The sequence below is a fragment of the Pteropus vampyrus genome, unplaced genomic scaffold (genome assembly GCF_000151845.1).
Source record: "Pteropus vampyrus isolate Shadow unplaced genomic scaffold, Pvam_2.0 Scaffold15, whole genome shotgun sequence".
NCBI classification, from domain to species: Eukaryota; Metazoa; Chordata; class Mammalia; order Chiroptera; family Pteropodidae; genus Pteropus; species Pteropus vampyrus.
Window position 1 is genome coordinate 884,804 of NW_011888796.1, and position 26,100 is coordinate 910,903.

General features: G+C 38.0%; 1 protein-coding gene across 3 annotated transcripts in view; it reads left to right on the forward strand.

Annotated features, from left to right (window-relative positions):
• The window catches only part of DCAF5 (DDB1 and CUL4 associated factor 5), a 90,164-nt gene that overhangs the window by 44,842 nt on the left and 19,222 nt on the right, over nt 1-26,100 (forward strand). For all 3 annotated transcript variants that reach the window (XM_011383762.2, XM_023526861.1, XM_011383772.2), the window contains exons 6-7: nt 4,893-5,106; nt 19,952-20,018. In XM_011383762.2, coding sequence (XP_011382064.1) covers nt 4,893-5,106; nt 19,952-20,018 — 281 coding nt within the window. The remainder of the gene's footprint in view (nt 1-4,892; nt 5,107-19,951; nt 20,019-26,100) is intronic.

Consider the following 26,100-nt stretch of genomic DNA (forward strand, 5'->3'; position numbering starts at 1 on the left):
CCTTCTCACCCCTTTCCTTTATGTTCCCCTCCTCTCATTTTTGCATAAGAGTCCTTGATAGAAGGTACCAAATTGTAATTTTTATTTTCAGACCCTTTTATACTTAGGATTTTTTCCAGAATTTGCCTCTTTCCTCTTTAACATTTCTCTAGCTTTGTGGCCTTGTACCCTATTAGCCAGCACAATCATTCCAGTGCCTTCTACCATCAGAAGGGACTGCCTGTTTACCTGCATAAAATACTCACCCACTTCTTCTGCACTGTTATAGTTGCTATAGCAACTGACATTTCAATCTTCCTTCCTTCCTCCTGCTTTTTTCTTCCTCCTGCCAACCACTATTCATTAAACTCCCTTCCCAGTTTTTTACAATGTGAGGTCAAGGCTGATGCTATGTCACATCTTTCAGGAGGTAGAACCAGGAATAGTTTTAAGATGAAGATTAAATGGCTGTTTACAAAACCCCCGCTATTTTCTGCAGTTTGAGGTGAAAGGTTTTTTTTTTTTTTTTTTTTAATAAACCAGGCCATCTGATTAACTGAAATGACTAAATGTTGAGTCCCTGTGTGAAAGTCATGAGTGTTCTAGGACAAATCTGTAATGGTACTGACTCTTAATTTATTTTGAAATCTTGGTTAGTTCTGCGTGGCTTTTGGTTATCTTTGGGTCAAAGGCAAAAACTTGGGCTCTAGGTCAACCAGCTGCGAGCATGGAAGATGATGATTAGAAGCACTGCAATGTGTGTCATCCATGTTTGCCTTGTGGAGGAACTGATATGCCATTTGATTATCAGAAAATAAGTTTGTTCAATCACAGATCCCAACATGTTCTTTTCAGGCTGCTTGTCCAACAGTTCGGGTTTCCTCTAGAGAAGTCTCAGTCTTGGAACTGAGGATTATGTTAGAAAAAACAAAAGAGAAAGCCCAGGTTCTTCTTCTAACTTATGTAAATAAGAAATAGTTCAGGGATCACTGGGACCTGGAACACACTTGACTGGAACTGGTATGGACCAAGACTCCATGAACTTGTTTACTTTTTACCTAATTCTAATGTCTTCTAGGAGTTGTCATGGTCCATGGGTTGTGTTATAGGAAGTACAAAATGTACCATATTCCTTATAGGTCATCCTGTCCTAAGGCAGAAACTGGAGGAGAGAGATTTTCCCTCTCTTATAGGATCTTGATTTTGCCTCCCTGGTTGTATGGTACCAGATCTAATGTCTGTGATTTGAAATAGCAGTGCCTTGTCTCCAAACATTTCACAGGTCTTATGAAACTTTCACATAGAAGTGAGGGGGAAATTCATGCCAGTGGGCTTTGGAAAGTATTGTTGGAAATCTAGTTTTGTGGAGCCTGATCTGGGAAACTTTATTGATGCTCTGTCTTGCGCTTCTGGACAGGATACTCCTAATCACATTCCCTGGAAATAGTCTTAGTTTGTTTCTCTTGTGTTCCAAGACCAAGTACTTTGTAAAATGTTATTTTTATCCCACCCGAGCAATAAGAAAGTCCAATTGAGTATTTTTGAGAGTCAAGAAAACCAGGAGGCCACACCAGTGAAGAAATATTTTCCTGATGTTTTGAGGTTCTCTTGCTTTTCATCCTGGGTCTTTTGCATGCTGACCCTTGGATCACCTCCTGCCCTGTTCTTGTTGCATTTTATGACAAATCCTGGATTGAGAATAGATTTATTGCTCTTATTTTTTATTGGTTTATTTTATGTTTTTACTGCTTTTATTTTTTTATAGGTATATTTTGATTTGAACTCATTTTAACTTGTTGCTAGTCCTTTCAAGGTACTGCTTATCTCATTTGGATGTGTAATGGTGGCCATTTCTCTGGAGGAGTGGAGATAGTGGCATCTCCATTATCAAGATCAGAGTCTAGAAAGCACGTTAGGATTGAGGCATTCTTGTTATGTACAAGTATCCTCAGTTCTCCAAGAGAAAATGAGAAACTTCTTCTCCATCAGGAGACGACGTATTGAGGACAGGAAAAAACATTTCAAGCATTGTTGGTGGAAAGGAATTGGAGTCTTTTCTGCTAATAGACATGGGCTGTAAAAAGTGCCATATAGTGTGATTGGCTTTTCACTGAGTCTTTAGTAACCTGCTTTCTCTCCAACTGGTTTCCTCCCCTAACCTTCCCCCACCCCCCAATTCCAAAATGGAACCCTGTTTCTCAAAGTGTGGTCTAAAAGTCATATACATCAGAATTAATTTGGGTTGCTTTTTAAATTCAGTTTCCTGGGCCCGCTTCTCAGATTGAATTAGAATATCTGAGAGTGGACTTTTTAAAGAGTCCCAGATGATTTTCTCATGCACTTTATACTTAGAACCATAAACTATAGGATCTTTGACATTATCTTTTTATCTTGACTGTGAAGGCAAACTACTTCTAAGCCTTTTCTTTCTACTGAATTAGATCAGGCTTACCATTCTCATTAGGAGGAGCCAGCTGCAGAAGCCCTGCTGAGAAATTACTATTAACATAGCTCACTTTCTGAATTTCTGGTGTCATTCTATCCCTCTCGAAGGATTGAAATTTGCGCCCAAACAGGAAGTATTCAGTTTTAGTTGCTGCTACTCTTCAGATAGCACCCCGAAACAGTCTAGGAGCAAGATTCCTATGTACCTACTCTCTCTGTGTGAGAAAGAGGAGTTCTTTGCCTAGAAGCATGGGCAAGAAAAAAGTTTGTGACTCTCCGAGGAGACCCCTGTAGAGTGGCCAGATTGCAAACATAGGTCAAGGAGTTTGGGTGGGGATGGAATGGGTCTCGATGCCTGTTCTGGGCAGACTCCTACAGGCCTGACTAGAATCTACAGAGGAAGTTTTTGTTAACAAATGGAAAGGGCGTTTGCCAGAGGCCCCAGCTTTCCTGTCAGGGATGCCTGAGCTGATACAAACCCCTGCTGTTATGGCTGGTGGGGCTGGCCAAGTTTCTTTTTGTTGATTCTTGTTTCCACCCCCAACTCCTCTTCAATCCTATAGATGCTGATTTATTTGCACACTCCATGCTGATCTTGGATTGAAAGCCTCTCATTGTTTTTGAGCTCAATGTTTAGATAACACCCTGTAAAGGAAATGCCTGGACTCTAACAGCCCCAGTCATTCATTCTTTGTTTGTGAGTGAGTGTGGCCTGTGTTTAGGGCCATTATAAGAACATTTCTCTGCTGGGATTATTACTTGGGGCCTGCTTCTCAGATTGAATACCAGGCTTTTCCTTGATGTTTGGAATTCTAAGGACTGTTTTCTAAGTCTCTTCTCTCTCCTGCCATTCCAATCATAAGAGAATTAAAGTCTACTTTGCCCAAGACTTGTTTCACTCATAGCTGGAATACCAGAGCCTTCTTCCCTCTGGTGAGAAGGCTGTTTGGGGGGACAGGGGAGTGACTGGCTAGCGGTGGTACAGACTGTTTTTATGGCCAGGCCAGATTGGCAGCTGCCTTTGCACTGTGATTTCAGGTGCTCTTTTCCCCATGGGATTTCTCTTTCTTGTTCCCTTAATCTTCCCCATTACTCTCTTGCCAAAAAAGAAAATATGTTATCTTCTTTTAATATTAAATCTCTTCTGGTAGCATATAGCTTTTTAAGTTTTCACTTGGTAAAATGCTATTAAAACTTCTTCTTTAAAAATGTTTCAGATAAACCCGCTTGACTCTCATTCAGGTATCTTGAGGCGCTTTTTAGCTCTTTGATTCCCTAGAATTTATAAACTTTTTTTTCTAAAACTACTAGGGTCACTTCCTTTCCATGACAACAATGACTGTGTGAGACAGAATTGGTAGTTCTGATGTGGCATTCATTTCTGCAGCATCTCCGATGCATATTTTTAACCTCATTTTCCTACCAGTAATATAATGCTCCAAGAACTGAAGAAGAAAAAGTTGGTTGTGACACAGTGAGCAGTCATCCCTCCATGATAAAATAATGTCCAGGTAATGAAGGATACTGACTACAAGAAAGATAAAACACAAACATACACATACAACTGTTAGTATGGTATAATTGTGAATGTTCATGCCATCTTAATCACTGTAAAATTGAAAGTGTCTTCTGAGTCATCAGAAGAAATTATTTGGAATCACACTGTGTGACTTTTAAAAAATATGAACATTATGAACCTACAGAAAAATATTAGGTGGTAAACCAGAACATACTACTCTCTAGTGAAGCTGGATAAATGCAATTATATATATTAACCAAATATAATTCAAAGCTAAATATAAACTTGTTGGAAATTGTAAAGAGAAACAAGTCATCTTGCTTTTCCAATTGTTGTAACTGATTGCGCTGCATTGAAAATTTTTCTTTAGTGTTTACTCTTGAGTCATGCTGTATAGAATATAAAAATTCTCTGAACAGATTAAAAATTGAAAAATACTGCTTACATAATAAAGTGATTATTATTGAAGAGATATTCAGAATAAGCTATAAAGTATTTGTTTTTCTTTCTAATGGGTCTTGAATCTCTCCCTTAAATACCATCCATGGTTAGCCAGTTAGAGTAGACATGGCTCACCTCCCAGGGTCTTGACAAGTATCTACTTGATTCTGAAGTTAGCTCGGGTAAATGAAATAACTGATTATTTTAATATGTCTTCTTTCAAGATGCTCCTGTTATCCTTTTCCTGTAAATTTACTGGCAATTCAACTTTTGGAGATCGAAAAGGGGAACTGACAGGTTAAATAACTTTCTTTTATGTAATCAAGGAGCTACTCCTATCATCATTACCTTCTAGCCTACTTCACAGAAATACCTTTCTGCCAAAATTCAGATGTACAAGCTTGACGGGAGGTCCTGGACACATGTTGAAAAGAAATGAGTGTGGTGTGTTTTGCAGATGCTTGTCCAGCCTGTCTCATGCCCAATCCCTGTGCTTTGTGTCTTCCAGTTCTCTCTTACGCTATGGTGGCAACCTATCCCTTCAAAGTGCCATGAGTGTACGATTCAATAGCAATGGGACCCAGCTCCTGGCTCTGAGGCGTCGCCTGCCCCCTGTGCTGTATGACATCCACTCCCGCCTGCCTGTATTCCAGTTTGATAATCAGGGTTACTTCAACTCTTGTACCATGAAAAGCTGCTGTTTTGCAGGAGATCGTGACCAGGTAAGAGCCTTTTGCCTCCTGCATCCCACACTCATGCTTTCCTCTCAGATTGCTCTTTCTGTACTGGTCTTTATTTCTTTTTAGCATCATGTCAGATAGAAACAATCGAGGGGTATCAGTAAGTGTCTGAGGGTGTATCTGGCTTAATAGTGAGTTTCTTCTTTGGAGCTGGCATTGAGTAATATGAGGCACACACCATAAACCAAGGCTGACCGCAGTATAGTTCTGAGCAACCTAGCTCTGCCAAGTTTCTGAACAAATTTTAAGATTCTAAGAATATGTCATTTTAAAAGAAAGGAAGAAGTCCATGAAAAATTAGCCTACCAAAAAAAGAGAGACTTTATTTTTTTGGTATCAATAAAATAGAATAATGAATGGAACACCCTAAGTACCATCCAAGAGACATATATCCTGAATGACCCCTTGGGGTGGCATCTTTTTCTTGGATGAAATGGGCTGAGCAGCTTTTTTGAGAGGAAGCCAGATGCTGACTCTTTTTCTTTTATTGCCAGCATCACAACTGGGAAGGAGAACCCAAGCTGTGTTTCCAGCCTTTTTACAGTCTCCCTGGGAATCAGGATACTGATACTGACTTAGCACTGGCAGTTTAAAAACATACTTACATTCTTGACTATCTGTCTTGGCTATAGAATTTCTGAAATGGGTGTCAGAGGACCAGTTGGACTGGTCTGAATAATCAAGCTGAATAAAGACAAATATAAAGAAAGAATGATCAAAGAAACAAATAGATTATTTTTCTTTTCCAACACAACAAATCTTATTGCTGTTTCACATTTCGATTAGAAAAAGAGAAACCTTATCCTCTTGCTAATGCTTAGTGTTCCCTTTGGGTCCATCAACTATGTCATATTGCATGCTGTATTCCACCTCTTTAGAGTTATTTGTTGACCAGGGGCATACGAGAAATGGTTCTTTGAGAACTTGTGAAGTCCCTGCTTCTTGAAGGCACTAGTTAGGACTTTTCTTCATAGAGTAAGGTTGCTAGAAGCTCCCCAGCGTTATAGTTTAAAGATTGGTATATTTAGTAGAAGCACAGTAAATGCTTATTGAATTGAGTTGAATGTGAAAGAATCTGAAAAAGATATTTTAAGTTGTCCAGGCTAGGGATTTCCCTTCTTGTAAATAGAGAAAATATATCCAAATTCAGAATTATATTCTTGTTGGAATCTTAGGGCCTGCTTAGCTGTGATCCACACTTGAAACCACTAGGTGCCCTCAGTTATATAAGCTCCTTGGAGAGGCCACAATGCCTGAATGACTTTGTTTTTACAGGCAATTTGTTTCTTGGGTGGGAAGAAACAGTTTCTAGAGATGATCGGACTCATGATAGAACAGATAATTGTCTGTTCTGCAGAATGGTTGATTTAGTTTCATTTAGCTGTGGAAATAACAACCATGCCTCACTTTCTCTCTCTTCCTGGCTTCCTTATTTCCTTTCTTCTTTGCTTTTACTGATTACTCATCTTCCGTCAACTTTTTATGTATGTATGAGATCCTTATTTCATTTAACAATAAAGAGTAGTCACTAGATATAATGGTTTATTAGGCTTTTTACCAGAAACACAGGTACTCAGGGAAAGGTGAAAGAAGTGAAGAAGAATGGATGTTGTGTTTTCTTTCAATTCCTATATTAACAGCCAGAACCTGTCTGCGTGGAGTCCTTAAAAGACTCAGAATAAAGGCCTCTAGCCATTGTGTAGAGCACCTAGACTGATTTCTTAACCTTGGCTTTATCAACATTTTGGTCAGATAATTCTTTGTGTGTGGGACTGCCCTGTGCATCATAGGATAGTAGCATCCCTGGCCTCTCTCCACTAGATGCCAGTAATATCTCCCCCAGCCATCTTCAGACAACCAAAAATGTCTCCAGACATTACCAGATGTCCCCAGGGTGAGGTGAGATTGCCCCAGGTTGAGAACCTCTGACCTAGATTGTAATTACCCATATTCCCCAGATACACTGGGACAGGTAGTACTATAGGTAGAGCCATACAGGGTATTTTGTGATGGTCCTGATTATGTACATTGATAAGACGTAGTTGTTTTTGCCTTTTGAGTTATATGTAATGATAAAAACATTGACTAGCTTTTGATTGTCTCTGTTCAGATTTGACTCATTTATTATTTGTGACTTTTGTTCTGTGGGAAGAGTTTGTGATTATGGGTACTATATCCTCTCTGACAAACTAGACTGCTTTTTAGTTGGGGTAAGTGGTTTTCTGTTGATGAAGGAGGATGAGAAGTCATTGAATCTAGCTTTGGATCAGTTTCAGAGTTAAAGTCTTTAAAATCTGTTTGTATTCCCCATATAGGTTAGTAAAAGTATATAACCTAAGGAATAGGAAGTACAGAGATTTATGTTTGCCCGTGTTGTTCACTCTTTGGGGACTAAGAAATGTAGCTGATTTGACATTGTCTTGTCTCCAATGCCTGGCACACAGTGAGAGCATTGTAAATATTTGTTTAAGTGAGTCTTGAGTCCTTTGGTGAATGTGTGGGTTTTAGCTATTGAGGCCTACAGCTTCTCTAACTGTAAATCAAGGTTGGTAAGTACTATTTTTCCTGTTCAAATTCCAGGGTTTGGGGAGGATGAATTAAATAATGGATTTTCATTGAAACTAATCTTCTGAGCTTATACTTTTTAAGTGTGGCATAGGAGGCCAAACTTCATGTCTTATTCCTGGAACATGTCTCTCAAAGGTGATTTATAGACTCTGACTTACCACACTCATGGCTAAAGCAGCAGCTGCCGCGGTTACAGTATAATCTGCAGGACTGACATGCATAGTCTTTGACTAGTCCAGACAGCATCCTTTTTACTGCCTTCAAATTCCAAAACTTACCCTTTCCATATATTGGTCTTTATATTTGATCTTGTTCTTGTATACTTTGAGAACACCCACAGCCCGAGGCTCTGTGCTCTGGAATTCTTCATTTAGTCATAGGCTGGGTAACCATCCCAGAGAGAAATTTGAGAATTTCCATAATAGGAATGAACATGGTCAGGAACAGCACTAAGTGACCTATCTATCTGAGACAGTCTTCTGGCTTTCAATTACAATGAGATTAGTCAGTCCACACAAATGGATGCAGATTTTGTGCCAGAGGGCCTGTACTTCCTTTTAGCCGATCCTAGGTGATTTATTAGCCTCAAAACGAAATTAACATTTCAAGAAATTGGACTCAGGGAATAAAGTGTGAAATAGACTGAGCCTACCTTGTGTCTACCCTATGCTCATTGTGTCATTGTATATAAATGCTAATTATAGACCTATTAGAGATCATTTTGTATAAACCTTTTACAGATGGGAAAACTAAGGCTTAAAGAGTTTAGGTACACAAGTCAAGACATATACAAGTTTATAGCTGAGCCAGGACTAGAACCCAGATTTTTGAGCTCTCAGTAGAGATCCCTTTTTACTATACAAACAATTGTAACAAAATGCCACAGTAGCAAGGCAAGCAGCAAAAATAAAGTGAATTGAGCTAGAAGTTAATAGGGAGTGGTGAGGACTGTGGCCAACTGAAGAGCCCACCCCATCTAAATCTAAATGAACCCCATCTGAAGCTTTGACTCAGCTTCAGACTATTGTTGCCACAAGGGCCTCTGTTTTTTTCCAAAGTTAGCCAGAAATAAAAAAATTATATGTGAAGTTTCCTGATTTTTAAGTATTGCAACAAATTTATACTTTACTATATGGATAAAACAAATCTGTGCACCATACCTGTTCTGCTCTAGAGCCACCAGTTTGAAACCTCTGTGCTTCAGCAGGATGTTTTTCTCTCACTTTTGGTTTTGTGGTCTGTCACAAATTCATAGGTGAGTGGAGACAAGTTCCTTTTTCCTGTCTCCTACTAAACCCTTCCTAACTACATGTCTTTCACCTGCTCCATCTTTTAAAACAAGAAAGCAGATATTTACTGAGCATCTACTTGTGCCAGGTGCTATGGTAGACACATTCATGTGACTGCCAGATGGTACCCTCTTTGAGATTTTTATTCAAAGCCCTATATGCAATCTATCTTCCCTACTTTTGACTACAAATACATGGTTCGTTTATTTCTAGTATAATATTTTAATTATTCAAGTTTAATAACTTTTATCATCAGATAAGGTGACATAAATGACATCAGATTTGCTAGGCATCAATAGAAACAATTAGCGCCCCCTACCACCACCACCACCAAAAAAAAAAGGCTTGAACTTATTTTTTTTACTTTCTTTTTAGCCAGCCCACCTTCTAGTCTTACAGTATAGTAAGGAATCTTGCAATAAAGCAGCATTCCTTCTGCTGGAGGCTGCCTGAAGCCAAGGATTCTCCTCCTTGCTTTCTTGTCATACTTGGATTTTTTTGTTTGTCTTTCATTTTCTCTCTGAAGCCTGACTGGGTACATTCTGTCTCTCAAACTTCACAGTCCCCTCTGTATTAGTCAGTGAGCCAATCTCTTGACAGCATTAAAAAAGAAGGCCAATTTTCCACCTGCTAGCTTTTCTGGCACACACTTGTAAGACAGCACTCAGCTTTTGTTCCCTTTTACAATTCCTTAAATGGCTCTTGTCCTAGATTATGAGAGCCCAGCAGAGCAGCTCAGGCTTCTGGGAAGTAAGTCTTTCAGGCTAACAGGTATGTATTGCCTAGAAATGGACAGTGTGGTTATTTTAAAATCTTCTCTTCCTTTAGCCTCACCTAATCTTTGTCCACCTTGCTGAAAGTGGAATGGGGAAGGAAGGAAAAAGTATAATAAAGTTTTCTTGAAAGGGTTGAGTTCTGGAGTGTCTGAGCACTGGTATCACTTCACACAGGTCATTTTTTTAAACTTGATAGATGGCAAGGTCTTCAAAATCTTAATAATTAAACTATTGTATCTCATTCCCTAGAGAAAAGAGCTCACTTGTACCCTGTGAATCCAACAAGATGGCCTTGGAATATGTGGCCTGGCCTCAGACATTACATCACCACTCAACCTTTTTGTGTTGACATTATATGGGTACAGCAGAGGTACAGGAATTCACCAGTAAGTGTGTTCCAGGCCAGCGAAGCACCTTATAAAGTTATAACTTTACTTTCTTATATAACTCTACACAGTCCTGAGTAATCTCACTTGGGGCCTGGCAACCCATATGTTCTTCATCTGAAGTAAAGGCACACTTAATGGGAATTCAGCTCTTGGGTTCCATCCTATGACTTTGTTTATGACTTTAGGCTAATTTCTTCTCCTTGCCTTTCTTTTATAGCATATATTTTTAGCCCTTTAGCTTCTAAACCATTTTCTTTTATATTAATCCTCAGAGACCTTTGGGTTTGTTTCTTTGGAGAGGTTTTATCCCCATGTGAAACTGAGGCCTAGAGTGGTTTGAAATGGCAGATCTAATCAGTAGCAGAAACAGGATTAGGCATAGTCTCTTGCCTTTGATTGTACCTCTTCCTCATAGACATGCTGCCACCTGTATTATATAGATGAAGCAGTGATAGCATCTTCCATGGGCTGATGAGGAAGAGCTGAATACAGAATGTTGTGGCAGAGGAATTCCTTGTTGTATGTATTATTTAGGTGAATATTTTAGGAAACGTTATTTTATAAAGAGAAGGTAGCATGAAAATAACTTGTTGATTAGGTCAACAATTTATATTTTTGAATCCCGAACTCCTTTGAAAGTCTAAAAGCTACGAATATTCATTTCAGAAAAAATGTACATATGCACATAGCTTTGCATATAATATTAAGGAGTTTATGAAATATCTAAGACCTAGGAGTTTCAGGTATTAGCCATCCTGAATTAAGATTTTACGCATGGATTACGTCATCTTTTAGTCCATTTGCTGGTATAGTTTTAAAGTTTAGACCGCTTAAAATGCTTTGGAGTATATGCAGGCCTGCTTGATATGGTCTGGTTTATAATTGTTCAGCTGAAAAGGAACACTAGGGACCTGAGTTCTTCTTAGGAACAAATGGAATTGATGTGATCTGGTAATACAACATGACAGTTCTCCTTTAATCTGTAGTTCTGGCTAGGAGCCTGGGCGCTACTAAGAAATCCCTGGTAGATATTAATGAAGGAAACAGAGTATAATCTTTCCTGCTCTACCTCCCTCATCCTCCTTAGAGATTTTACTTTTAGTAGCTTTGCCCCTTTTTGGGGTATCTTCAAAAAAGTAAGTAATATTCCTTCCTCTGAATGGTTGAGACCTTTGCTTAAATGAAAAGTGTAAATACTTATACGCAGACTGAAATGAGGGATGCCATCTCCCCACTTTCCAGTCTACACATACAGAAGCTGAGGCCCACAGAGGAGAGATTGATTGCTGACGTCCTTTTGGTTGACAGCCCCTCATCTTGCCCACGTTTCCAAAAGAGTTTTTGCCAAATAAAGATTCATCTTTAAGTAATGCAGGCTACTTTGTTACAAGCAGCTGTTGGAGATTTAGAGCATTTTAAAAATATTTCTTCCCTACTGATTATTTGACTGTTATTGGCTGTCTTTATGGAATGTTTCTTTATTAATAGAATTTTTCCTACTCAGAATCCATAAAGGTTAGTTATTTTAATAAACCAAAGAATTCCAGGAGCCTAATGGAGCTGAAACAACAAATGGTCCAAAGAAGCAAGAATCATGTAACTTCACATACAAAAAGTAGTGTTAATCTTATAGGTATGCCTATTGTATGACTTTATTGGGAGCTAGTGGAATTCTATTTTCTTCTACCACAAATAAAATAAACCTATGGTTTGGGCCATTTCCGAAGAAAAATTTCGTAGATTGTGTTGGACAGTATCTGTGGCAGGCACTGAGTATAAATGATATGATTAAAGGTATGTTATATACCAATTTCTGGAAATAGTCTTCTAGAGAACACATCATGAAATTGTCCGATCACATATCTTCCCCCTTCTGAGCTTTGGTGATTTAAATGTTAAATTACAGTCTCTCTGCTGTTATTGATCCAGGCTAGAGAGCCATCTGGCTTTTCTATACTAGTCAGTACAGTTAATTAGACAGGCGTGCCATTTCCTGGAGAATAATTAATCAATTACTATGGAAAGACCCTTGGAGAAGACTATGTAAGTTGATAAGTACTCATTGAACAGTAACTGATTGATGTTTCCTTCTCCATCAACAGATGTTGGAGAATATCAAACGCTATGCAAACATACACCCTCTCTCTCTCTCTCTCTCTCTCTCTCACACACACACACACACACACACACACACACACACAGATTGAAGGGCCTGTTAAGACATATTCTGGGTTATTCTTGGAGTATATCAGGTAAATGGCCTGTCCCTTCTACCTTGTAGAACTTTTTCCACTTTTTAAGGTAGATTTTGAGTGGGAGTGGGTAGCATTTTTTGTTTATATCCATATTTCTAAACCCAATGAGGTCTTAAAATATAATTGGTAGGGAGTTATCTGTATTCCAAATCTGTCCCTTTCTTGGTTTAACTATTAAGGTTTAAATAAAGGTATTAGGGAGGGAGAAATAGTTGCTTTGCTTGAAGATGGCTAATAATTTTTTTTCCAGCAAGCTTCTATTCAATAAACAGTTTTGCTATGGAAGGCTATATTTAGATCCTTCTTTGAACCTTCAAGTTATTAAAAATTTCTTGTGACTTAGGTGACTACGAAAGTGGTCTGTATATTTAATGATGGGCTTCTCTGGGTATTCAGCTAGCAGTGGTCTTAAGAGCATGTGTAATTCAAGAATGTTAAGAATTGATGACGGGGGCTGGAGTTCTCGGAGGGAGTACTGGGCATTACAGCAGTCTCCCAGAGAGCAGGGAGTATTTATTACTTGAAGTGGCTATTTTTTTGTATTGGTTAGTGGATTGACAGAGGACATGTGGGCAAATGAAACAGCATCAGAGTATAAATATGGTAACCTCTTTTTTTTATGTTGGTGGTGGTAGTGGTCATGGTGGTGGTTCCTTCTTGAAATCTATTGAGCGGTTGTTGCTCTGTCCTTATGCTTGAAAGCTAATATCTCCATATTGACAGTGGATTAGATTAAGAGATTAGATAAAATGTACTGGCCTCAGGTTAACTTTGCTTAAAATGACTGGGCTGCATCAAGATCAGTCAACAGATTGGCTCTTGGACAGAACAAATGAACAGTGAGATGGGTCAGAGTGCAGCCAACCTTTAACCTTTGGGACCCAGCTGGGAAGGATTATGGATGATGTGGATCCACACAACTTAGGCTCATTTTTGCAGTGATATCACCCATTTTACACCTAAAGCCAAATTTAAATTAGGTATGTCTTCTACTCTCTGATCTGAAGGAGGCTGTGGGTCTTCTACCTCACTTCCACCCCCCACAACTTAGAGCATTTTGGGAAATGGGGCTTCTGTTGCCTAGATAATGGACTACCTAAAACATTTTTTCTTCTCTTTTTGGAGGTTTGATCTATTCGTCTCATTTAGGATAAAAGGTAAAAGACTCATGTGAAGTGAGTTTTTAATTTGTCATTTACCCCTTACTATTTAGAATGAGATCAAAGAAAAGACCTAAGAGAAGATAATGAATTCTTCATATTCATGTCCCCCACTAGGCCACAAACTTAATATCGTCTTATTTAGTTTTTACTTTTATAAAACTGAACGATAATCTTTACACTTTTTCATGGTGGTGTTTTAAATGTGAATGTTGGTTGTGAAGTCCAGCATCACAAAAGGGAATACAAAGGTTAAACTTAGGAATTTTTGGCAACCATTTTTTTCTATTGTGTTTCTAAAGCTTACCTATTTATAAAGCGCTATCTGGTGCCGAACTTTTGTGTTGTCTAGGCCAGAAGCCCTTTATTCCAGGTCAGCTTCAGATTCACTACCAGATTGCCTAGTAGGAATATACAGATACTGTTTTAAGTTAGATATCAAGGAAAAGAAGGAGAGAGAATCCTATACCTCCAATGTCACCACTTGAAGTTTAATTTTCTGGTTAATTCAAATAATTGTGTTTCATAAATTTGGATATAATTATGTACTTCGGGTTTCCTTTGGTAGTGATTGGTGTTGGCACTGTTTGGTCTTTGTTTTTCTTGCTCCCCACAGCAAATATTTAAATATTTGTGAGATGGCTAATCAAGACTCAGAATGCTCTTTTTGTCTTCTTAAGCACTAACCAGTAATAGGGCCACAGTCAGAGGCTCCAACTCAAGTCTGGAAGGAGATGAACTCTTCCAATACAGCTTTAGAAGAGAGGAATCTTTCTAACAGCTCTGAGGATGTTTTAAATGTGTCTCTGCACTCATCTCACTTAAAATAATCTGAATTTCCACAAAGCTTTAAAAAGGAAAAAGGAAGAAAGGGAGGGAGAGAGAACAAAAGAGCTCTTTTGGCTACCTTATATTTTAATACAGCCCCAAACTCTGTCCCCTCTCCTGGAATACTCATCTCCCAGATATTCACATAACTTGCTCCCTCATTTCCTTCAGTGCTCTGCTCAAAATGCCATTTTATCAGAGAGACCTTCTGTGACCACCCCATATAAAACGGAAACTAACAACCCCAGCGTTTCTTATATACCCTATGTGATGTTTAATTTTTCTCTTTACCACTTACCACCACTAAACATATTACATATACATATTCTTTAAATTCAGTTTTCCTCTACCCACTTTCCATTCACATTATATGTGTATATAATTCTTTTCCTCTTCCCACCCAGTAAAATGTAAGCTTCATGAGGGAAGAGACAGGGTGTTTTTTGATCAATTCTGTTTTCATTTCCTGGAACAGTGTCCAACATATAGTCAATATTTGATAAATATATGTTTAATGAATAAAGGATGGACTCATTTTTATTTCAGTCTCCCACAGTCAGCAGTATCCGAGGCAGCCAACTTTGAATGCTGGAAGGGGCCCAGCAAACAACCATGAAATGTCATAAACGAATTCCTCAGGGCAGTTTTGTGATTGTAGTGTGTGTGAACACTTAAACGGTCTGACTAAGACAGTGGTGGGTCAAGAAATCATCCTGACCTGTTCCCTTACAGTGGTTCCAAAGGGAAGAGAGGGTCAGAAGTTGCCCTTATTCCTTGTACACATTTTTTATGTATTTTAGGAGCTGTCGTATTAAATCCAGAAGCCTCCACTCTGTGGGAGTTTTCTTCCTTCTAAGGCAGTCTTCTCAGTCAGCGGTCTGTTTGCAAATCCCCTTTTACCTCTTCATGGCATTCCCTGGTGAATAGCTAAACAAATAGGAAAGTGCTTCACAATGAAATAGTAGAACCTCTGATAAGCCCAGCCTTGGTTCAGTCTTTTTTAATATTCATTTTTGTTCAGTTTGAGGAATGTATGGGGGGATAGAGTAGCAGGAATTCTATATGAAATTTTATAGCCTCTTTTAAACAGAGCATGAAATGATGAGATGTTGAATAATAAATTATTAATGGACAGTTCTTTGTGTTCTGTTTTCCCGTCTTAATGTGGGTCAAGTTTCAGGTGCAAGTAGTTTATTTGGATATACAGGAAATAGTAGAGGAGTGGAGAAGTGAGATAGGGAAGGGAAGAGTGATTTCTTGCACCAAGTACAACTGAGCAGTTGGAGTTTGTTTCTAAGGGGAAAGGATATAGAACACACACTTCAGAGTTATTTCCCCTGGGGACAAGGCAGCTGGGATATTGATACACCACCTCCCTTCTTCAGTCATTGGGTGAGCCTGTTCCCAAGGACTGTTCATTCTCTAAAGCCTGCAACCTACTGGGCTTTGGAGAAGCCCTTGGGCAAAGAAACCTGGATCCTGGCATTTAGAGATCCAGTGAAGTATCCAGAGCTGTAAGGCCTGAGGGATATGAGCAGGTATCAAGGAGTGAGCTGTGCCTTGCTTCCTGTTTCTGTTAAAATGGTTATTTGACAGAGCACCATCGCTTTATCTCTGCTCCTCCTTTCACCTTTTTCACCACATCTTTACCCAAGGCTCAGTGCTCAAATCTATCTTGCCTTGCCTCTTCCATGAATCACCAGGCATCTTATTTCTAATGGCACTTGGTGATTTCTACTTCATGGCATGGTAGTTGTGTACCTACACATATGTTTTCTATTTGATTTAAGCTCCTTGGGAACCCAGGTATTACCTTATATATCTTTGTAAGCACCAGTGTGCCTGGAACATAAGTGCTTGGTTAGTTAGAATGAATCTTTCCCCCCTAAATAGTAGGTGGTTTTGCCAAACTGGCTGTGAGAGGAAAGCCCTTGGGCTTCTGAATTACAGATTTCTAACTTCAACTAGAATAGTGTCATAAACTGCAGGAAGTTACTGGATGGACCCTAAAGTCAGGACAATGAGGGATTTACCTTTTCTTTTTTTCTTTTTAAGAAAAAAATTTTAAGTATACAGTTTGGTATTAAGTACATTCATGTAACAACATGGATGGACCTAGAGGGTATTGTGCTGAGTGGAGTTAAGTCAGACGGAGAAAGACAAATGCCATATAACTTCACTTACCTGTAGAATCTAAAGAATAAAATAAAACAGAAGCAAATTCATAGATATATGAGAACATTTTGATGGTTGCCAGATGGGTAGGGGGTTTAGGGTGTAGATAAAAAGGGGGAGAGATTAAGAAGTACAAATTGGTAGTTACAAAATAGTCATGGGGTGTAAACTATAGCCTAGGGAATATAGTCAATAATATTGTAATAACTATGTATGGTGTCAGAAGGGTACTAGATTTATCACAGTGATCACTTCGTATGTTATATAAATATCTAATCACTATGCTGTACACCTGAAACTAATATAATATTGTATGCCAATTGTAATTGAAAAATTAAAAAAATATTTAAAAAAATAACAGAAAAAAATTAAGTACATTTACATTGTTGTATAACCATCACCACCATCCATCTCCAGTAGTTTTCATCTTGGAAAACTGAAAGTTTCTACCCATTAAACACAGACTTTCCTCTCCGTCCTATCCCCAACCCTTGGCAACCACCATTCTATTTTCCGCCTCTATAAATGTGACTACTCTAGGAACTTCATAAGTGGAATCATATGGTATTTGTCTTTTTGTGACTGGCTTATTTCACTTAGCATAATGGTCAAGATTCATCTATGTTGTAGCATATGGCAGAATTTCTTTCCTTGTTAAGGCTGAATAATATTCCATTGTATGTGTAGACCACATTTCGTTTATTTATTCATCTGTTGATAGACACTTGAGTTGCTTCCACCTTTTGGCTATGTGAATAATGCTATTATTAAGATAGGTATAAAACCATCTCTTAGAGATCTTGCATTCAGTTCTTTCAGATATATATCCAGAAGTGGAATTAATGGATCGTGTGGTAATTTTATTTTTAATTCTTTGAGGAACTAATTTCTATTTTTTAGATAGTAACCATCCTAATAGTGTGAGAGGGTATCTCATTGTGGTTTTGATACGCATTTCCTCAATGATTAGTGATGCTGAGCATCTTTTCATGTGCTGATTGGCCATTTATATATGACCGGTAATATAGTTCTTCTTTGAAGAAATGTCTATTCAAGTCCTTTGCCTGTTTTTTTAAATAAGTAGTTTGGTTTTTTGTTAAGGAAACTTTAATTGAAGTATTACAGAGTTAGTCTTTTGATTTTCCTTGCCTTGAGCATATTTATGTCGTGATTTGTCAGCTAACCATGGGCAGGAAGCTTAGGGATTTTCAGCTCTGATCTGGCTTCCACCATTCCTTCACAGAGTAATCATAGAATCTTAGAATTAAATGAGCCTCAGTGTCTTAGTCTGCTCTGACTGCTATAACAAAATACCACAGACTGGGTGGCTTATAAACAATAGTAATTTATTTCTCACAATTTTGGAGGCTGGAAGTCCAAGATCAGGGTGCCAGCCCGGTCAGTTTCCGATGAAGGCCCTCTCCCAGGCTGTAGATTTCCAACTTTTCCTTATTTCCTCACATGGTAGAATGGGGCTAGGGAGCTCTGTTGAGTCTCTTCTGTAAAACAGTGCTAATCCCATTCATGAGGGTATGGCCCTCATGACCTAATCACTTCCCAAAGTTCTTATCGCCTGATGCCGTCACATTAGGCATTAGGATTTCAATATGTGAATTTGGAGCGGGGATACAAACATTCAGATCATAGCAGTGAGTGACCAGATGAGAAAACTGAACCCATCTCTTTTTCCACTATGTGCTCTGGGCCAAATCACTTAGCCCCTGTGGGTAGCACTTTCTTCATCTTTAAACATGCTTTTCTTTGCATTCTTTCTCATGTTCATACAAGTGTTTTTGAAAACTGGTTAATTGATTTTTAATGATTGCAAAGTATTTAGTGAAGTATTTACATTAGGCCTGAGGTTGTGTATATGTTGCACTTAATCTTTTTTGAATTGTTCACAGTATCATTCTTAAGAAATTTTCTTTAGAAAACTATAGGCCCTTCTTTTTCTAGGGAAATAAGTAGATGGGGCCAAAAAGCAGTTAATAATGCTGACCTCAACTTAATGTAAAATACTTTTGTTAATCTTTGGAAATAAATAAGCTCTCAAAATTACTCACTAGTTGCTGTTAGATAATGTGTTTATGAGTCCTAATTAGGATAGATCCTGGCTTTGTGTCCTATCTTTTTGAGATCAAGTTGTTTGAAGCTGCCACATAAAGGGCTATTGCTTATGTCCCTGGCACTAACTTGTGGCTGGGTTGGCAATGGCTTCCTGCTCAAAGATGTTAGCTGACACCAGAGAAGTTCAGGATCCTTGCCTGGCCTTGCATAAAAGATCTCTGGGAAGGTCCTAAAAATTTTTTTCTGCATTTAATTTTTGTTTAAACTGTGGTAAAATATACATAACATAAAACTTACCATTATCACTATTTTTAAGTATACATTTCTGTGGCATTAAGTGCATTCCCATTGTTGTATAACCATCACCATATTCATGTCCAGAACTTTCATCTTCCCAAATTGAAAGTCCATACCCATTAAACAGTAGCTTCCCATTTCTCCTTCCCCCTAGTCCTTGTCTATTACAATTCTTCTTTCTGTTTCTGAATTTGTCTATTCTGGGCACCTCATATAAGTTGGATCATACAATATTTGGCTTTTTTGTATTTGGCTTATTTCGTTTAGCTAATGTCTTTAAGATTCACCCACGTTGTAGCATGTGTCAGAATTTCCATTTTAAGGCTGAATAATATTCCATTGTATGTATATACCACATTTTGTTTATCTATTCATTGATGAGCATTTGGGTTGTTTCCACTTTGGGGCTATTGTGAACATTCCTCTATGAACATTGATATACAGATATATCAATTCCCTGCTTTCAATTTTTTATATATACCTAGAAGTGGCATTGCTGGGTCATATGGTAGTTCTGTGTTTAACTTTTTGAGATACTGCTATACTGTTTTCAACAGTGGGCGCATCATTATATATTCCCACCAGCAATGCACAAGGGTTCCAATTTCTCCGCATCCTCTCCAACACTTGTTTTCTGTTTTGGGTTTTTTTGTTTGTTTTTGTAATAGTCATCCTAATTGGTGTGAAATAGTATCTCACTATGGTTTTGATTTTTATTTCCCTAATGATTCATAATGTTTAGCATCCTTTCATGTGCTTGTTGGCCATTTGTATATTTTCTTTGGAGAAACAGGCTGATCAGGTCCTTTGCCTGATTTTTGAATCAGGTTGGTTGGTTGTTGCTGAGTTTTAGCCAAGGACCCTTTTGATTTGCAAATACTTTTAAGAAGGTGTTTGCTGTGTGGTGCTTTATGAATACATCTCCATTTGTTTTGTTTATTTTTAAAAAGTCTTTCTCTGTATAGATGGGTAGATAGATATAGGTGTATTATCAATATATAAATAGTTTTTTTGTCCCAACAGTATATCCTTTCGGGCTCTGATGACTTCAACCTGTACATGTGGAGAATCCCTGCGGACCCGGAAGCAGGTGAGCATACCCCTAGTGTGAACCTGCCACTAGTGTTGGCTCTGTTGACCTTTGTCATGCTGTGCCCTGAAAGGGCAGTTCCATAGCAGTATAGGAAGATATTTCTCTTTTAACATAGAAGTTTATCAGAAAAGTGACCAGAGGAAATTTTTAAATAAAAATTAGAAGCCAGATTTAACTATAACCTTCATACATAGCCATATCTGACATAATGATGCTCACTGTTTTCCTCCTAAGAACTTTTCTTTAGATTTTATAGACCTCATTTATGTCCATTTTTCTGTCTCCTATTGCACATCTGGAGTATTTTTATCTTGCTTTTACATGCTTTTCCTTTATTATCCATCTGCATGTTCCTGCTTATTACTCTACAGATAGTTGTTAGGGCCTCTTCTTTTCCTTTAAGCTCCCTGGCGATGTTAACTAAAATGAATCTTTCTTTGTTGATGGACAAGTGCACTCCCTGGGGTTTGGCTGACCCTAGACATCAAAGAAATTAGGAAGAAATATTTCTGCATTTGGTCTGAAGATATTCTGGAAAAAAAAAAGCCTGTAGCTTTCCATAAATTTGGATCTAGGCCAGTTAAGGTTTCAAATAGCATGGATCAGTCTTCATTCTTGATAATAGTGTCCTTACATGCTCAATTACATGTTGCACTGGTTACTTCCTACTGGGAGAAGAATGTCTGGTTTTTACTCTCAGGACAGCTCAATATAGCCATCAGCTCTGGGTGATAGATACATGGCATCAAACTGGAAGATGGCTATTAGGAAAGTGAGAGAGAACTATGCCAAGTGTCTTGCACAAAATGTGTCTGGTTATCAGAGTTTAGGGAAGTTGTTGGCTTGCCTGTTGCAGAATTAATATTATTACCAAACATCTACCTTTCAAAATTTGTTGAGGCCCACCTTTGGTGTAACTATCCTATTGCTGTGGTCTGGTTACTAAACATGTTTCAAAAGGCCTTTTTCTCCTTCTGGAATTTGAAAAACATGAGTGGAGCAGCTTACCTTTGAAGCACAACTAGAGGGGACAGCAGCGTCTATCTGAACAAAAAGTGATGTTCTAGCTCTAGAGATAGTTTCGTATTAAGTCTCTTGCCCCATAAATTCTAGATTGATTAGCATAGAAATAATCTTTGGACCTAATTTTATTGTTACCTGATCTTGAAAAGCTTTTAATTATTAAGTCAGTATGACTTTAAAATACAAAGTAGATAATTGCCCTTCTCCCAGGACTGCTCTCTGCAATCTTTTTAATGTTTGTATAAACAACAAAAGGGGGGAAAATTAGCAATAGTATTATTGATTTTTCCCTTCTCCCTATTGATTTCTATACTGACTTAGGGTATGGGCCACTGTCAGGCTGGACTTTTATGAGTAGTGATTATGTGTAACCTCTGAGTTGGCAGGGACATGATAGCTGATTTAGGATTCCAATATTAAGACTGGGAAATGGGTAGCTGGACTTTCCAAGGGTTGTTTGTATAGGCACAAGTGGTTTAAAGGAAGCCATTTCTAGATTCTCAAATTCCCAGTATTCTTTCATAAAGTCAACATTTCTAAAAAGGTACCCATTCTCCTTTCCCACCTCCCCTTTCCCTCTGTCCTTCTCCTACCTTAACAGGAAAAAAAAAAAAAAAAAAAACAACCAGTAAACCAAAAATAGTCCACAAATTTCTGACCATTTGAACCTTAGCATGATACATTTGCCCTGGGATGTGAAAACCTCCAAGGTGCCAAAAAATCTAAAGCATTCTTTAACTACTGGGCTATAACCCCACCCCACCCTCCTTATTGTCTCTCTTATCTTCTTATGAACTTATAATAATTGCTTCCATTTATATATAATGTTTCTGTAAAACATTAAAAGTTTATTTGTTTTGATCAGTTGTGTTCCAGTAATAATTGTAATGGTAATTCTAATCCAAGACAAAAATTTTAACACTTAGAGCCTTATGGTTGCAATAAATAAAGAAAAATTTAAATTTATAATTATATTTTTGTTTGTGAAACTATAACATGAATTTTCATAAAAATATATTAGGTTGAAATTTTTAGGGGGTAAAGTAGAAATATTTCAAGGAGGAAAAAGGAATGATGTAAAATTTTTATTAAAAAAAGAACATGTTAGACTTCGGATTCTACGTAGGGTATTGTAGATAGCTCCCACTGCAATAACTACAAAATCAAATTACAAAACCATATTTTTTAAGATGTCAGAGAGCTATGGCAGCAAAGTGTGCTAGAAGAACTAAAGTTCTGAAGCGGGAAGAGCCTTTCCTAGCCGAGCACAAGGTGCTTGCCATTTCCTTTCCCAGGGGCATCCATGCACAGACTGCAGATTGGGCTGCCACGGACAGACTCTCCTAAGGCCAAAAGAAATCAGTTTTCAGTGGCCATATGGGTTGACATGACAGATTGGAATCTAGAGGTACCACAAGCACATGGCCAGCCTTTCCTGCAGGACATTTGCTAAGTGCTGGGATTGACTGGAAGCTAGGGGGCTGGGCTGGAAAGGCAGAATAAAACTCTCAGTAATACAGTGCTTAGGAGACAAAGACCCCTTAGTGGGAGGGGCCTGCCCCACAGAGCATTTGCCATATTTTGAAACCTGCATAGGAAATGAGGATAAAAAGCTAAGCTTAAAACTTCCAAAGGACAGAACATTCTGAACAGAGGGGAACAGAGATTTGGCAGACTCTTTATTGAAAGCCCAAAAGGGCTAAACTTGAAGATGGGTCTGGACCAAAAAGGCCAAGTGAAATACCCTGCAGTCTGGTACTTAGGACACCAATTCCAATTAGAGGTAGAGAACTGCCATAAGCTCCCTACAAATCTTGCCTTTGAGACATTTGAAACCAGAAGACTTACTCCAACTAAAGAAGTAACCCAGCCCTGACTTACTTCCTCCTGATTGGATTGAAGCTGATCAAGGGTTTACCTAATTTTTTCAAGAATGTCATGAGTACATGCTGTATGGAGTTTCCTCAAAAAAACTAAGAATTGATCTACCATATGATCCAGCAATCCCTCTCCTGGGCATTTACCCCAAAGACTTGAAAACCCATATCCGAAAAGATATTTGCACACCGATGTTCACAGCAGCATTATTCAAGGTGGCCAGGACATGGAAGCAACCAAAGTGTCCTACAACAGATGATTGGATAAAGAAGCTGTTGTACATATATATAATGGAATATTACTCGGTCATAAGAAGAGATGAAATACTGCTGCTGTTTGCAACAACATGGATGGACCTCAAGATAATCTTGTTAAGCCTTAGTCTCTTATATTAGTGTGCTACAGCTGCCATAACAAAATTCCATAGACTGGGTGACTGAAACAACAGAAATGTATTTTCTCACAGTTCTAGAGGCTGGAAATCCAAGATCAATGTGCTATCAAGTTTGATTTCTCTTGAGGCCTCTCTCTAGCTTGTAGATGACCTGTTCTCACTACATTCTCACATGGCCTTTTCTCTGTGCACACAAGTCCCTGGTGTCCCTTCCTCTTCTTATGAGGTCACCAGTCCTATTGGGTTAGAATCGTACCCTTATGACTTCATTTAACCCTAATTACCTCCTTAAAGGCCTTATCTCCAGATAGTCACATTGGGGGTTATGGCTTCAACATATGAATTCGAGGGAGGCACAATTTAGCCCATGATAGTTTTATGGTCCTTTTGTACTCAACGTCCAGCATACAATAAAAAATTGTAAGGCATGAAAATATAGCCAGTAATCTAAAACTAAGAGTTTGTTGGATATGTTTCACCTACAGAGGACAGGCTTGGTGAATAGAAGACAGGTCAATAAAAGATATCTAAATTGAAGGACAAGGAGAAAAGAAAATGGAAAGAGCAGAACATAAGAGACAAGTGGAACACAGATGATCTAATATATATGAACTTGAAGTCTCAGAAGGATAAGAGAGAAAATGAGGCAGAAGCAATATATGAAGAGATAATAGCTGAAAGAATTTTCTAAAACAAATGAAATATACTAATTCTCAGATAAGAAACTCAATAACCACAAGTAGGATAAATACACATACCTAGGGACATTGTAAGTCAAACTATTAAAAACAAAAGATAATGAGAAGCCCAAAAGCAGCCTGAGGAAATAGACGAATTACTTATAAATACGCAACAATAAGATTGATGGCCAAATTATACGATGGTGTAATAGAATGATATGTTTAAAATGCTTAAAGAATTAAAACCAGCCAACCTAGAAATCTATACCCAGGGAAAATATCCTTCAAAAATGTAGGTAAAATAAAGAATTTTTTTAAAGAAATTATATAATTTTATTATAATTACCTAGCTGCCTTCAATGAATTAATACGTCTAAATATTGAGCATCTACAGTGGCTAACATCACAAAAGAGAAAGGCAATTAGACATTATGTGCCTCTTGATTAAAAAAAAACACACAATACTACCTATAGTCTTGCAAAATAAAACCACCCTGAATCTGATCAGACCTCAGGATCAGCTTTCAATTTGCAGGAAGTACAGAGGTCAGAGGGGCATATTGTACTATATTGTAAAGATACAATCCACAAAATCCAAACTGTCAGAAACCATTAGACCCATGTTCTTCAACAGATAACATTCTGATGAAAAAAGGAAAGATGGACAGGAAGAGACCTGTTGTTTAAGAAACCTAAAAGACATTAAAACAAAAGAAAACAGGCAAAACTAAAGTATTTAGGAATGCACACTTGGAATAAAAAATATTTTAAAATGCAGAGAAGTGATTAATACAGAAGTCAGGATAATGGTTACTTTAGGAATATAGAAGGAGTTGTAATTGGAATGATGCACATAGTGGCCTCTGAATGACCAGAAATTCCATTTCTTGACCTGCATGTTGGTTATAAAGATGTGTACTTTATAAAACTTTATTATGATGTACTTTTTATGCTGGTTTCTATATCTTTTTTAAATTCTTCAATGGAAAAAAAAAAGAAAAATGAATAAATAACCATAGGTTAAAGATAAATCACAATAGAAATAAGATTTTCTTAATTGAATAAAAATGACAGAGAGGCATTCAAGTACTGCAGGGTATTTGGCCCAGATCAAGAGTCTACAAAATTTTTTGTTCCTGTACCCATCTCAGAGCCATTTTTTTGAGTTATAACTGACATATAAAAAGTATATTTTAAAGTACACTTTTACTGAGGAATAACTTAAACCTCTGCTAGGATGCCGCTTGGGTGCTTGTTGCCCCAGTGATTAGAGAATTCTTCCAAAAGTCTTACTCTTCACCCCTGTAGTGTTTTGAGTGGTGGCTTACTGAGAAGGGCCTTGTTATCATTTTTCTTCCTCACAGCCTTTTATTCATTTGAAGGAAGTTCTTATGTCTGCTTCTAGTTCTCCTCTAAGACAGCAACCCCAAGTTTATTTAGCAGTACTTTAAAGAAATGGATGTGCTGGTTTCTCTCCTCTGGATTTGTTCTACCCATGTTTTAAGGATTAACTGAATAAGTTCAACAGATGTAGTCAGTTTGACAAGGCCAGAGAAAATCTTTGGCTTCTTGATATTAAGTGTGGTACATGGAGTTACAGAAAGTATACTCAGGATCATACAAACTGTTTTTGGAGACCACAGAACCCATGATCTACTCATACTTAGAGTTGGCTAGAAGCCTCATGGTTTCCACATGAGCTGTGGGTTGGTCCTGGAACCCCTATCCTTTACTTGGTGCTGGGGTTTCTTTGTACACAAGGACAGGACCTTATGATTATCTCTTGTTGGATTCACTAACTGGTAGTTGAAGGGTTTGTTTTCTCTGTATTACCTTTCAACATTATACCATCAGTCTATCACAGTAAGTCTGTCCCTTTAATCATAATTTTGCTCTTCATGTAACTAAAGTACCTTTTGGATTATTTTTAGCGAACCGTGGCTCATTTGGGGATTCAGCCTTCCTGCTACTGTTCTGACAACCCATAGACATTTTTTTCTTTTTTCTTGTTTATATTTTTTTTCCTTTTTTCTATCCTTCCTTCCTTGTTTCCTTCCTTCTCTCTTTCTCTCTCTCTCTCTTTCTCTCTTTTTCTTCCTTCCTT